This window comes from Harpia harpyja, chromosome 5 (genome assembly GCF_026419915.1).
Source record: "Harpia harpyja isolate bHarHar1 chromosome 5, bHarHar1 primary haplotype, whole genome shotgun sequence".
Taxonomy (NCBI): domain Eukaryota; kingdom Metazoa; phylum Chordata; class Aves; order Accipitriformes; family Accipitridae; genus Harpia; species Harpia harpyja.
In genome coordinates, this window is record NC_068944.1 from 55135900 (window position 1) to 55152068 (window position 16169).

At 39.0% G+C, this 16169-nt stretch overlaps 1 protein-coding gene across 1 annotated transcript in view; it reads right to left on the minus strand.

Moving 5' to 3' along the window:
- Positions 1 to 16169, minus strand: part of STK3 (serine/threonine kinase 3) — a 146446-nt gene that overhangs the window by 107467 nt on the left and 22810 nt on the right. The window contains exons 5-6 of the mRNA XM_052786913.1: positions 4813 to 4977; positions 4215 to 4382 (exon numbers count right to left, since the gene is read on the minus strand). Of these exons, the coding sequence (XP_052642873.1) occupies positions 4215 to 4382; positions 4813 to 4977 (333 nt within the window). The remainder of the gene's footprint in view (positions 1 to 4214; positions 4383 to 4812; positions 4978 to 16169) is intronic.

Sequence of the window (16169 nt, forward strand, 5' to 3'; positions counted from 1 at the left end):
ATATGCTGAGAATAAAAAACTGGGAAATGGTAGATTGTTATAAGATACAACAGGAATAAAAGGTTATTACAAACAGATTAGTCCAGAGTGGAAATGACACAGGCTAAGCAGGAGGCATGGATAATCTGGGTAAGTGCCATGGAAAAATAAATATCATGATTGGACTTAAGGCAAATGGAAGCAGTTCAAATTGGCTTCCTCCAATTCACTGCAGAACATGTGATGCCCACATGTCCATTTCCAACAAACCTCACCATAAAGAAACAAAGGCCAATACTGTGAAGCGTTGAAAAACACATCTACCACCAGCTTCTTCCATACCACAGCAACATGAATTATTGCAGCTGCCTGATAAGCATGAAAGAAGAGTTTGGGGGGTTTTGGGGTTTTGTTGGTTCTTTTGGTTTGTGGTGCTTTTTTGTTTTTTTGCTTTTTTTTTTGGAAGAGAGCTACCAGCATTTATCTGAAGCACACCAACCTGTCCGTAAGTGCTGACCTTACAAAGAAGAGCAAATTTTATAAAATGCAGGTTGCAGTATTACAGTTGGTCTACAAGGCTCAGGGCATAGCTGTGGCCAAATGCAGTAACTCCACTCAGCCCACTTCCCCTGTCCATCTACATGCTCCTACAACTTCTCCTGGCTCAGTTCTAGCAGGTTTCTGTCAGGTTAACTTTTCACAAGATCATTTCCTTTTACCTCTCCATGTGAGGCCACAAAAATACTAGTGTTTGCTTATCAGAAAATTCAGAAACTCCTAGTTAAGGACAGGCTGTCTCTATAACCAGCAGTCCACACACAAACTGATTTAAACTGATAATAAAAATCACAGCCTCGCAGCAGTAAGTGATCATGTCATTGCATGAATATAAGGAAAACTTTTGGTAAGTGTGGTCCTAGAGAAAGGATCTCAAAAACCAGCTATTCTTAAGGGTTAAGATTAGCTTTCTGGCAAAGTGGTGTTAATCTACTTGTTAATAAAGCCAAGTATCAGCAGTAGGTAGATTATGATCAAGTAAAAACTTTGCAGCTTAAAGGATCTTCCACCAGAAACAACTCTTTTACGTGACAAATTTGAGATCATGGCTTGATTAGCAAACATGGAAGATATTTCAAAACCATGTTACCAATTTTTAGCAAAAAGCAAAATCACAACTACTACAGCAGAACAGTGCCAATCTTTATGCCTCTATTATAGATTTAAAAAAAAAGAAAAAGAGGACTTTAGAAACAAACAGAAATAATAAAGACAGATATTGCATGAAAAGGAGAGACTGAACAAAGCAGTTAATGGTTTAAATTAAATTCAGACAGTGGGAGGACATAAATACTTTATCACTACAGGACATCATACATGCTGCAGTCAATGGGGGACACGGGAACACAGCTGTTAAAACATATCACTGCAGCTTCAGAGTAGGAGATAGAGTCTTGCTCTAGAACCACAGTGAAGCCCTCTTTAATTAGCTCTACTATAAATTCATAACTGCTCATCCCAGCAGAGCAATCAAAGGCAGATGCAAACACTGTTAGCCACATTAACCCTGGCTACTGCAGACTACTGCAATCGACATGCTTTTAGCCCTGCTGGATGCATTAAGTTATCTAGGCTTAAGTGATTTTTGACTTATCAGCAAATTCCTTGCTATTTCTAACGGCTGTATCACCACGTTTTAGGGCAACCTTGAGGACATCTGTATTTTTTCCTCCTTTAAAACTACTTGAAAACACTCCTTCTTTGATGAAAACTCAGAGGAAATACAGAAGTTTCACTTTTCATCATTAGCAAAAGCACAAAAGGACTCTGATATCGAATATGTGAGGCATTCCATAATTCTTACGTGAATAAAGCATTAGACCTACTGGGCTGGCAAATGGTCTTGACCTTTGAGGCTCAAACCAAGTATGACAACTGTAGGTTTTGTTGAACTCAGGTTTGCAGCAGAAACAAGTGAAATAGCATTGATGACACTTACACAGTCAAAAATACTAAAACAGGAATACTTAAAGAGAAGAAACCTGTTGTTTTTTCCCCCAACATGAAATTCCATTTTGCACCCCCCACTTCTCATTCTTTCCCAGCTGAAACTAGTACAATTCTCTGGAGCAGCTAGAGTGTGGTTAAGCAGAGGAAGCTATGCTTGTTTGCATGGAATCTGCTATTTCCTCTCTGCCAAAACACTTGTATAAAGAAGTCATGTAATATTTCTATTAAGCTGTAAATGCAGTTGACAAGGAAATGGCCTACTGGCAGTGCATTACCTTTGTGGCAGTGCCAACCAGCCTACAGCAAAATAGTGCACATGGTAATTTCAACATGCATTCCCAAGTAACAAAATTGTGCCTTACATAAATACCACAGAACTCCAGCAACATCTAGAAAAAGCAATGAAAATTTGCCCAAGCTTTCATGCTTGCCTGTATCAATTCTGTGTCATAACTAAAACAAAGTAGGAAAGCATCTACATATGTCCAAAAGTCTTGTGAAGCTATATCATATGACACTGGGAAAACTATTGCAACTTAAATCTGTGTATTTCTTGTTAACCACTGTAACAACTCACTAATAAAAATTAAGAAAAACTGTAGGTATCAAATATACAAAAGAGTACTAACTGCATACAAGCCCTTAAAAACCATAACATAATTCATTAACAAGAACACATGTTCTATGTAATCCAGAATTGTTGTGTTAAATTACTTTGGCCTTTGATAGCATTCATTTGATTACAAGAATTAAACAGATTCACAAGCTTTCAAACTCAATGACTTTTGATTTATAAGCAGCTATCGTTATGTGTATAAAAATCCTCTCTGATAATGTAGTCCCTGCCTTTCAACAGCTAGTACTACTACATATAATGATGCTAAAATGAACTCAGATGTAATTAAGACATTTTCATAAAAAGTACAACCAAAACCCCCAGCATGATCAGATGTATTTAATTTGTAATCAATAGTTCTTCAAAATATTTTTAAATGTGAATTCATCTTAAATTAAATTCCCATCAAAAACAAGCTTCAGAGATACTTATTTTGTTCTCAGCTTTCATCTGAGTATTTTCAGTTTGAACAATAATGTTAAAATTGTTAATTACACAGAAAAAAAAAATAATATGGTACAGGAAAATTCCTAAGTTTTGCTTCCAAAATTATGTAATGCTTCTAACTGCAAAACACTCACTAGCTTTAACTGAGCTGCACATTGCCATAAAACTTCGGGAAACATCTCTGCTCCAAAAAGCACACATGAACAAAAATCAAGAACCCCACAAACAAAAATCAAGAACCCAACAGCACTAAATACACTTGAACTCATATATGGGTCACCTTACAGTAATCATATATGAACAGTACCTTCTCTTTGAACAGTGGTGGCTTCCTTATATTAAGATCCTGATATATGACGCACCAGCAAAAGAAAACTGAATACAATAATCTAGTAAGCATGCCGTTTTTGCAGCAAATCACAAAGATGAAAAAAATCTGCTTTTAGCAATATAAAGTGCCTTATTAATACCAAATGGGCTTTAGATATAAACAATTCAAGAACAGAGTATTTATTGATGCTCCGTGCAATCAGTGTAGCTATTCTATAGCTCATTTAAAAAAAAAATAAAAGCATGACTAACAGTGGCAACAGTTATTCCTAGATAAACATTGCTCCCCATGAACTTCGCTAAGTAATTCCTTTGTAACTGCTACTTCTCATAAAGCAACTAATTCTATTTACATTTTATTTTGCAAAAAGTAAACTAATTCAGCAACAGACTTTCAGAGTCAGTAATAAATAAAAACTGTCAGGGGTTACTAATATTAGCAGTGCTCACATAGGACAATTCTGAATCCTTCTTTAGGTCATCTTTACTTCAAAACTCCCTCTCAAAGGAGGATGGCGTCTTGGTTATGGAACTCTCCAAGTGCAAGTACAGTATGGAATAGGATCTAGGATGTTGCCTTCAAGTCAATTAAGCACTTACTGCTTTAGCTTTCTCTCAAATGGAGATAAAAGCATTCTGAAACCTTACAGAGATGTGTCAAAACACAGGCAAACTGCAGTAAATAGGAAGCAAGACAGCAAGTAAAAATCCTTAGTCTTAAAATCCTTGTCCATAAATGCACAGTTCCATGATTCCAGTATCAGTTTTTTGAGCTTTTGGGGGTTTTTTTGTTTTTTAATATAACAAACAAGAAAACACCACCATACCCACTTACCCTCATTGGATGAATATCAGCATACGGAGGCTTTCCTTCAGCCATTTCTATTGAAGTGATACCAAGGGACCAGATGTCTGCCACGCAGTTATAGCCAATCTCTTGTATTACTTCAGGAGCCATCCAAAATGGAGTTCCTATAACAGTATTACGTTTTGCCATTGTATCCTGTAATTATATTATTTATGCGATTAAAACAGTGATGCTTATTTTCAGATTCTTTTGATATTAATTCTATATTTAAAAGTGAAATTAGCCACCCAAAGGTCAAATGGTAGTGACTTCCAATTAAGACCAAACAGATTCAACCCATCCGCCTACAGAGGCCAAACAGGTGACAATGATCACAAACCTCAAACAAAAGTTTAAAGTGGGATCATCAGGCACTTAAAGTACACTGGGTTACAAAAATAAACAACTAAAAATTAAATAGCTTTGCAATACATTAAATACTACTCATGATAAAGAATGTTAGCTCCACCATTGCCACTAGTCACTCCTCAGACACAAAATTCAAGGCAGAAGAAAAAGACAAAAGTAAAAGAACATGGTTAGGAGTACTAAAGCATTTTTAAATCATCTTTCCACAGGTACTTACTGTTAACTGGCCAGCCACACCAAAATCAGCTAATTTTGCATGTCCCTCGGTGTTAAGAAGGATGTTTCCAGCCTTTATATCTCTATGTATTTTTCTCATAAAGTGCAAGTATTCAAGTCCTTTAAGAGTAGATTTCAGAATAGTTGCAATTTCATCTTCTGTTAGCTGCAAGAAAACATAGAACCATTTTCAGGTATACACATAGAGTCTATTTAAAACTATTTAAAACATGATAATTCCATAATGATTATTATAAATAATACAGACAACATACCTCTGCTATTTTAACACAGGAATATGCCCAATAGCATTTACAATTCAAAACTCTGATCTACTAACTTGATCCATATAGCTAGATTCTTACATGTCTACAGTCCAATTAGAGCAAGCAAGCTACCAAACTAGAGAAGGGGCTGACTGACACAGATCAGATGACAGAATATGCAATATTCTCTTGCCTGTCAATCAAAAGTTACTATTCTTTAGACGCTGAGATCCTTCATAAAGACTGCTGCACAGTTTCTACAATATACAACTAATACGTTTATCACTAAGATCATACACACTAATTGTCAAGTTATGCATTACCTTTGTCAAAACAAAGGTAATGGTGGCCACCACTGGACTAGATGGCACACACCAGAATACTTCCCTGGAAAAAGAGATAGCCCTTTCTCTAATGTGGAAGGCTAAAGCTATTCCTCAAACATCCATGCCCTTAAGTTCTTTACACAGTTTGCCCAACAAACTAGCACAGTCCTACATTTGGAAAGAGATTAAAGGAATGCCATGTTTTCTTTATTTCTCAAATTCCTACATACAAAATGCCTGCTAAGTCTAAAACTAGTACTACCAAGCTTTTGTCCACCAGCTATTCCTGATTGCACTACTATTAGTTTCTCATTGCCAGCAATTTACAAGTTAGAGAAGATGAATTACAAGCTTCTTTGCAAGAACAAAAACAAAAAACAAACAAACAAAAAAGAAAACAAACCACGAAACAAAAAGCAAGGGATAAAGGTGTACAGAAAATAGCCAAATAATTATTTATCACAAAGTTTGCAAAAAATATATTCATTAGGGATAGCTTGCTACTTATTATCTATAGGGAGATAATATAGCATACAAAACTACAAATGCCCAAACAGTTCCCAACTAGTTTACCAAATTTTACTGAAGTCTGTCAAGTAAGCCATTCCTTTTAAGGCTAGTGCCTTCATTTTATATAGAATGTAAATAAATGTTAATTTTTGAAAATAAATATTTCTCACTCTGCCCGTGCTCCATACTGACACAAACTTGTAGAACTACACCCATACAGATGGGGCCCCATTGACCTTCCCAAAACCCTACTCAGCCTTGAAAAAGGACAACTAAGATGTCAGGGTACTCTTATGCTGGAAGGTGCCAGTAACTATTATCACTTGTTCCTTTAATTCTAGACAATTACAGAAATGATTGAGAATGGATGCCAATCAGATGCTACGGGCTTTTTCTTACACCGTTCTTTTCTTGTTGCCAACTGATGCAAAGAATAAACGCTCACTGAACTTTTGGGTTCTTTTTAAATTGCCTGCATCACTCGACAATTACTAGATGATATCCTCACAGGAAAATACAAACAGATTGAATATATGGCTCTTCAATTTCAGCCACAAATACCGTATATTTTAAGTATCTACCAACAATGTTAATTAGTTTGCCGTCTGTGAAAAGATTTCATGTTAGTTCTTAAGTGTAGATAATCCACATGAGCTATGCTATAATATAGCATGTTACTATCGCACTATAAAGTTATACAACTGAACTACCAGAAATCTTAACATAGCTGGCCCTGAATATGCTTTATAAGACAAACCACATTTTAGTAAGCACAACTACCACTATGTGCAGCCTGTTAATATCCTCTGGTCTCTAAAAACCATATTCCTTTACATAATGCTTACCAGTGCATAATACTATCTTCTACAGGCATGCTGAATTTTTAACGGGTTTCTTCATGTTCTTTAATAACAGCATGGCCTTCAGTTACTTCTGAGAATTAAGGTAGAAGAGTTGAGGTTCTTTAGAACTTCAGAGTTCCTGAAGTCAACAATACATTTTGCACAGTTATACCCAGCTCTCTTTCATATCATGTTTGCTGTTTATTTTTCAGTCAGAATGAATGGAAAGGTATTCTCAAATTAGTCAAGTAACTGAATACAAACTGAGAAAGAAAACTGAAAATTTGAAGAGTAAGAAAAAAAAATCGCAACAGGGATATTTACTGAACTCTGTAAAAGCATCACAAAGAAAACACTAAGAACTCTTGCTTGACTTTTTTTTTTTAAGCTGACCAGACAAAATTCAGTTTTAAAGCTAAAAAAAAAAAAATTACCAATGATTAAACACCTACTATAAATAAAGAGGTGGTGTAGACTGGGCAGTCCAAAATGCTTCTCTTATTTACTACTTCAGTACGTTGCAGAATTCATATACTATCACAAATGATACAATAAGCTGCAAACATCAACTGGCAACAAGCTGACAGACATTTCATTACCAAAGAAAATACAATACAGTAAAAAAAATAATTGACATTTATTTTCATTTATCTGCTTCATAAACTACATGGACTACTAAGTCATCAGTTAGCACAGTTGTTTATCTTCTTTGCTTTAGATCAAGGTAACAGGAATACATAAGCTCCTGAACAAGGCTTATAATAGAAACCGTAAGAGTGAATCTTTTGCAGGTACCAGACCCCCCTGAGAACACTTCTCAGATTTTCATCAACATTTATTCTAGAATAAAAAACACACACACAATTCATTCCATGTGATGCAGTTTCTCAAGGAAATACAAAGAAACTATTCATGCAACTGAAATGCTGTTCAATTACAGTACGTCGATGCTGTATTACAAGAACTAAGCAAATGAACTTGACATACTCTTAGAAATGCAAGAAACTGCAAAACTGAGAATGAATACTCTAATTTGGCTGCAACACTGGGTTGCATTTTTCCCTTCTTTCTCTACTTTTCCAATCCTACACAGAAATTAAATTAAGCAATAGCAATTCCTTCCAGTTTCAGTTTTGAAAGTGTTGGTACATATCCGCACCTCTCTCCAAAACAACCACCACCAAAAGCCCACAAGAAACAAAAAACCCACTCATAATCATTCTAAGCCAACAGAATGACTCAACAGAAAGGAAAAAATGATTAGTCAGCAATATTATCTGCACTTGAGTTGCTCATAACAAGTTTTAATTCTTTAACAAACAGAACCACTTCCCTATTCCAGGTTCTATCCAGTCTCATAAAACCTGGGCGTGGAGCCCAAGGGCACAGTTACACATACATTTATTTAAACAGCAGAGCCAAGCTCTAGTCCCTCCTTTCACTGCAACCTACAGCAGTAATTCCCACTGTGTGTCAGCCCTTCCACTGAAAAACTGTAACTGACTCTAGTTAAAAATAAACCTGTCTGCCAAATTATTTTTCCAACAAATCAGTCCCCTGATTCAATTCATGGCATAGTCAACAAGGATGTAGCAGAGTAGGAACTGCTCCAATTGGCATTGCTTTCCAAATAAGTACATGTGTTGCTATACCTAAAGAGTCCCAGTGATTTTATAAGCCTTTCCCTATGCAAGTAGAGGACGAAATTGATGGTGGCATTAGCTCCATGCTCCCCAGCAAGCAGTTACCGCCTCTGCTGCACATTATGCATTCCTTGCCTGTCATTTATCTCCAAGATCTTTCAGCGTTTCTATTCATGACACACTGCTCAAAGCCTTTATTTGTGCTACTTTATGCTGACTGCTATGCTGCTTCAAAGGATTGTATGCCAGGAGAACTGAAAACCCTGTTACACACAGCTCAAACAAGACAGCTTTCCTGTCATTGCGCCAAGGGTAAAACCATATATGTGATCTGAAGTCAAGCAAGAAGGGACTTTAAATCAACTGTAAGATAAACTGAAGTATGGTCAGGAGGATATCTGGAGAAACAGATAATCCTCATTATGTGAGCTAATAATTTTGTGGTGAAGTATACTAAAACTGATTATCTTAAGACTCACGCTACAGGCAATTTAAGCTCTGGTTATTAACAAATACTGTATCATGAACGGTTTATGACATGCTGAGTGTAACACTTTCTGCCAGAGCTTTGCCAAATCCACCCCTGTTCAGAAACAATACAATGTCCTGAATCTCCAAAGACTTCCACGCAGTTAATCCTGAACATGAATCAAAAAATGATCCCGAGCACTGACAAATGTATAGCAAGACAGGCATACAACTTACTCCCTGCTTTCACCTAGAAACAAGTATTATAAGAAATTGTGCTTAGAAGGCTCTGCAGATAAGGTCTCTCTTCAGTATGTTGTGCTCCTAAGGAGGTAAATCCCTAGCTTTAGTTCTTGAAAAATTAGTGGTTAAGCCACATGGAGATCTTTGGATCAGCTCTAGATGGAGAAGTGCTTTTGCAGCTGCATGGCAAAATCGAGCTCTCAAAAGGAGAGGGGAACAGAACACCGGTACCAAAAGGTTGACGAAGAAGCTATGGACTGAGAATCCGGCAAACCAGAAGAGAGTGAGTTCTAGAGTACTGCAGCCTGATACACCACCTGGAGACCATCAGTAAAGGAAAACTCTAGCATGGCTACATGTTACAAAAGTAAGAAGTATTTAAGTAACATCAAAATACACACAATGGTCAGAAAAGCCCATAGAAGTGAATGTTACCTATAAGAAGTAAACAGAGAACACAAGTTGTGTTTGTCAGGAACAGCAGTAACAGGGAAGCACAGGGGAAAAAGAAGGGAAAACAGGCTTATTCTGCCCTAAGTGTTGAGAGACACATCAAGCCCAGCTCCAGATGTCCTAGATCCATCCACTTGTGCTTCATAAAATGTGTATATATATACACACATACATATAATCATCATCTATATAACACGATGCAGTCACTGAAGTCACTCCTGGTTATATTACTGCTAAACACAGCCAAGTACATGCATAATAATACACAGACAAAATGTTTAGCTCTAATATAATATTTAGAAGGATGCAATGAATTTCCAGCCTTACTCAACAAGTCAAGAAAGTACACTCACCTTCCCCAGACAAAATTACCTTTTCAGAAAATAATATTCTGCCATAGTGAACATTACCATGCACAACAAAAAAAGACTTTAAAAAAAATCTTTCAAAATTATTGATTTCTTGGGGTTTGTGCAATTTAACTTTTTGCAGAACATACACCACCTATGCATACCACTGAAAACACTTACACAAATATGAAATTCTCAAAAAAATTACTTCTAAAACCACAAACATTATTTAACTATGGCAGTATGGCAGCTGAGCCACACATACACCATTTCTTCCCTTACTGGATTCACAAAGCACTGTACAAAAAGTTCTAGTTACGTTGTTTCTGTAGACCAAAACTGCCTTTTGCAGATGTTTTTGCACAACATTAATGGTATTTAAGTATTTTGTATGCTGCAAAGAAGGCAAATGGTTTCCTGGGCTGCATTAGGAGGAGTGTCACCAGCAGGTCAAGGGAGGTGATCCTTCCCCGCTGCTCAGCACTGGTGAGGCCACACATGGAGTGCTGGGTCCACTTCTGGGCTCCCCAGTACAGGAGAGACATGGGCCTATCAGAGAGAGTCCAACAAAGGGCCATAAAGATGATCAAGGGACTGAAGCATCACTCCTCTGAGGAGAGGCTGAGAGAGCTAAGACTGTTCAGTCTGGAGAAGGGAAGGCTCATGGGGGATCTTCTCAATCTGTACAAATATCTGAAGGGAAGGTGCAAAGAGGACAGAGCCAGGCCCTTTTCAGTGGTGGCCAGTGACAGGACCAGAGGCAATGGGCACACACTGAAACACAGGAGGTTCCCTTTGAACATCAGGAAACACTTTTTTACTGTGAGGGCAACCAAGCACTGGAATAGGTTGCCAAGGAAGGTTGTGCAGTCTCCCTCCTTGGGGACATTCAAAAGCCATGTGGACATAGCCCTGGGCAGCCAGGTCTAGATGGCCCTGCTTGAGCAGGGTGGTTGGACCAGATGACCCACAGAAGTCCTTTCCAACCTCAACCATTCGGTGATTCTGTATTAGTATCATTTACAACTAAAACATTCCACACAGCAGGATTAGGTGCATTTATGCCAATTTGAATAAATCAGGGGTGGCTGGTTTGTTTGTTTGTGTTAGTTGACTGGTCTACATTTAAAGCTTGCCTATCACCCCAAAATAAAGGAATTGCAAAATATTTAGCTACTAAGGAAAATCCAGTAAGTTAGTTGACTGTCTGAACAAAAGGCAAGTATGTGTTCTTAAGGAGGTAAATCCCTAGCTTTAGTTTTTGAAAAATTAGTGACTGAGGTCCCTGCTAACTGGAAGCTAGCCAATGTTACTCCAATTCACAAAAAGAGTGAGAAGGAAGACCGGGGAAATTACAGACCTATTAGTCTAACCTCAGTTTCTGGAAAAATTATAGCGAAGATCACACTGGGTACTACTGGAAGGCATTTAAAGAACAATGCAATCATCCAGCACAGTTGACATGGGTTCAAAGGGAAAGTCCTGTTTAACTAATTTGATATCCTTCTATGATAAGGTCACCTGCCTAGTGGATGAAGGGAAGGCAGCAGATGCAGGTTTTTTGGATCTTAGTAAGGCTTTTGATACTGTCCCTCACAGCATCCTTCTGGACAAGTTGTTGTCCTGGCTTCAGCTGGGATAGAGTTAATTGTCTTCCTAGTAGCTGGTACAGTGCTATGTTTTGAGTTCAGTATGAGAAGAATGTTGATAACACACTGATGTTTTCAGTTGTTGCTAAGTAATGTTTAGTCTAAAGTCAAGGATTTTTCAGCTTCTCATGCCCAGCCAGCAAGAAAGCTGGAGGGGCACAAGAAGTTGGCACGGGACACAGCCAGGGCAGCTGACCCAAACTGGCCAACAGGGTATTCCATACCATGTAACATCACATCTAGTATATAAACTGGGGGAGTGGGGGCGGGGGGGATTGCTGCTCAGGGACTAACTAGGCATCGATCGGCGGGGTGGTGAGCAATTGCACTGTGCATCATTTGTATATTTCAATCCTTTTATCATTACTGCTGTCACTTTATTAGTGTTATCACTATCATTACTAGTTTCTTCTTTTTATATTCTATTAAACTGTCTTTATCTCAACCCACGAGTTTTACTTCTTTTACCGATTTTCTCCCCCATCCCACTGGGTGGGGGGGAAGTGAGTGAGCGGCTGCATGGTGCTTAGTTGCTGGCTGGGGTTAAACCATGGCAGTTGTCCAGCTGTAGGATGAACAGGTACACAGTGTGCTGGGTGGAGACCTGGCTGATGGGCAGGGATCAAAGGGTTGTAGTGAATGGGGCTACATCTGGCTGGCAACCTGTCACCAGTAGTGTTCCTCAGGTTTCAATTCTAAGGCCAGTTTTGTTCAGTATTTTTATCAATGATCTGGATGCAGGAGTTGAATGCACCATTAGTAAATTTGCTGATGATACCAAACTGAGAGGTGCTATTGACTCTCTTGAAGGACAAGAGGCCTTGCATAGCAATCTAGATAGATTGGAGCATTGGGCAATCATCAGTGACATGAAATTTAACAAGTCCAAATGCCAGATTCTGCACCTGGGACGGAGTAACACCAGGCACAAGTATAAATTGGGAGAGGAGTGGTTGGAGAGCAGCCCTGCAGAAAGGAACCTGGGGGTGCTGGTCAACAGCAGGCTCCGTATGAGTCAGCAGTGTGCCCTGGCAGCCAAGAGGGCAAACTGCATCCTGGGGTGCATCAAACACAGCATAACCAGCCGGTCAAAAGAGGCAATTATTCCGCTGTACACGGTGTTGGTGCAGCCTCACCTCGAGTAGTGTGTGCACTTCTGGGCCCCACAATTTAAGAATGATGTGAAGGTCCTTGAATGTGTCCAGAGGAAGGCAACAAAGCTGTGAAAGGGCTGGAAGGAATGTCCTATGAGGTACAGCTAAGGACTCTGGGTTTGTCTAGTTTAGAGAAAAGGAGGCTGAGAGATGACATCATTGCTCTACAACTTTCTGAGGAGGGGAAGTGGAAAGGGAGGTGCTGATCTCTTCTCCCTGGTATCCAGGGATAGGATGCATGGGAATGGTTCAAAGCTGTGCCAGGGGAGGTTTAAACCTGACATTAGGAAGCATTTCTTTACCAGGAGGGTGGTCAAACACTGGAACAGGCTTCCTAGAGAGGTGGTCAGTGCCCCAAGCCTGTCAGTGTTTAAGAGGCAGTTGGAGAAGGCTCTCAATAACATGCTTGAACTTTTGGTCAGCCCACAAGTGGTCAGGAAGTTGGACTGGATGATTGTTGTAGGTGCCTTCCAACTGAAATATTCTGCTCTATTCTATTTTTTCCCCTGTGATGAGCATAGCAGTTAACACCATTTGGATTTTACAATGCATTCCATCATTCTAAACTTGTATTAAAAGGACGTATTCCTGAAGATATATTACCTAAATGCATCAGTGGCTTATGTCTTCATATATACAAGAGATGAAAAACCTGTTTTGTTGGGGAATATGTAACACACTTTTTTTTTTTAAACACAAAACAGAATGTATAGTTCTTCTTTACATCATGTAGAGACTAGATGGCACATAAACTAATGTAAGCCTGATGCAATTTGGGGGAATAGATGAGACAGATACGCTTTTTGAGCCGAGCAATTGTTAGAGGCAACAACGAACCAAAGTATACAAAAACAGATCCAAAGCTTCTCCAATTATTCATTTATTTACAAAGTCTTACAAAACCACAAAGAAACTCTTAAAATCCATATCAGAATACTTCCTATTTATGTCTCCTTCCTTCTTTACCCTAAACCACAGGCTCTCCTCATAAGGATAGTTAAAAGTCACTACGTAGGTAGTGTAGTGCCTGTGTCCCTGCAAGTGACATTCAACTTACAAGGGAAACAGCTAAGTACAGAATCAGCCCATAATACACCTTGTCATAGCACACAACTTGCCATCTTGTCCTGGTTTCAGCTGGGATAGAGTTAACTGTCTTCCTAGTAGCTGGTACAGTGCTATGTTTTGAGTTCAGTATGAGAAGAATGTTGATAACACTGATGTCTTCAGTTGTTGCTCAGTAGTGTTTAGACTAAAGTCAAGGATTTTTCAGCTTCTCATGCCCAGCCAGTGAGAAAGCTGGAGGGGCACAAGAAGGTGGCACAGGACACAGCCAGGGCACCTGACCCAGGCTGGCCAACAGGGTATTCCATACCATGTGACGTCCCATCTAGTACAGAAACGGGGAAGTGGGGGCAGGGATTCGCCGCTCGGGGGACTGGCCGGGTGTCAGTCGGCGGGTGGTGAGCAATTGCACTGCGCATCATTTGTACATTCCAATCCTTTCATTATTGCTGTTGTCATTTTATTAGTGTTATCATTATCATTATTAGTTTCTTCTTTTCTGTTCTATTAAACCGTTCTCATCTCAACCCACGGGTTTTGCTTCTTTTCCCGATTTTCTCCCCCATCCCACTGGGTGGGGGGGAGTGAGTGAGTGGCTGCATGGTGTTTAGTTGCTGGCTGGGGTTAAACCACGACAACTTAATACCCAGTACTCTCTAGTTGTAACAGTAGTTTGATGTTGACATACAAGCAGTGCCATTGATAACTACCACACAGAACAATTAAAAGAAACAAAATTATTTAGTATTTTAATACTAGGAATATGTTACAGTCAATGCTGCTATCCTGGTCTGGATGTATGGTTCTTATACCATACTAATCCTGATCAAACCATATAGGTATTACGTTTCCTGTTAAAACAGTTGGTTTATTTTATTCTAAGCTTTTAAACACACAGCATCATTCTTCCACCAGTATAGCATGCTCTATACCTTGCACCTTAGTATAACTTCACCGTCATTATCTTTCTACTTTGTTTCTGATTTCCAGTTGTGTCAAGATCCTCATTTAAAATCCTGTGGAACGTTTATCTGCTTGATATCTTTGGCTAGCTCTAATTCTGTATGCTGTGCCCCTTTGATGGGTTGGTGCTACCCTCTAAATACGAGTCAGCCATGAAGCAGCTTCAAATCCTTCATCATCAAAACCACATGCAAGTCATACATAAAAATGAATATGAATCATAAAGGTGAACAACTCTACAGCCTACATAAAAACATTAGCCACGAAGCCAATCTTTAAAATGGAAATTTGGAGCAAAGCAGATCGTAGCAAATCCACATGTACCACATCTATTAGGAGACCAGCTAATCCACATATTTATGTCTAACTGGCTATGAATGCCACGCATAAGGGAGACTTAAGGGTGCATTTATACAGTCTATCACACACTACCTAATCCATGCAGCTGTTGTGACAACTCATCTACAGGTTCTCTGCTCACAGTCATTCTCCTTCCTGAGGGTGCCTGTGAAGGGGTCTGGGTCAGCTGAATTGCTTCAACTGCTAAGTCCATTCCCAGCTGCTCTTTTACACTAAGTAATACATGCATATTAAGCCTGATGCTTCCAGGAAGTATGAGATTACTGCATCTAAACAGTCTGATTAGGTCAAGCACACTGGGTAAGTCCACTCTCAGCAAATAAAGGTGCCATGGTATAATCATTCTTCCACCAGAAGCTATGAAGCTCGAACATCACTGATCTTATCATAATCACATACCTCTCTTAGTCTTCATTTATGTAAGGACAAGGCTGGACTTAAAAAAAGGCTGAGATGGCAGGAGAGACGGGCAAGTGAGCAGGAAAGAAGAGATGACAGTTACTGCAATACCCTTCCTGCTTGTAATATTTGATGTATAACTTATGAATTAAGACAGAAAGCTTCAGAGGGAAAAAGAGTTGTTATGGTTGCAACTCTAGCCTGAAGTCAACATTAGATTCTGGTTCCCACTGCCTGCTACAAACTTCAGCAAGACTACAGTCTCCTGAAGCTGCTTTCCTTGAGCTTCACTTTCAGAGCAATTACATTTCAGACTTCTTTTTTTAAAGCAGATCTGCATGTTCTGTGTGGAGACATTGCTCTTCAAACAAAATCACAGCCTATGTCTTGAGTGAGATACCAAATCATGACATCTAAATCACTTCTTATGACAAGGTTTGGTCTAAGACTTTCAGTAATAGTCTCAAACTAATAGAGATAATCCCTTCTTCCTCCTATATTATAACTAAGGGGACATCTCAATATTATGGTAATGGACGGAATAAGAACTCACTACCATTGCGGAATTACCAGTTTTACTGAAGTATAACAACTTAGGCATAGGATCATATGAAGGAAGTGAGGCAGCAAGTGTCATTCTTCTTACTGAGCCCAAGTCATGCTGCAC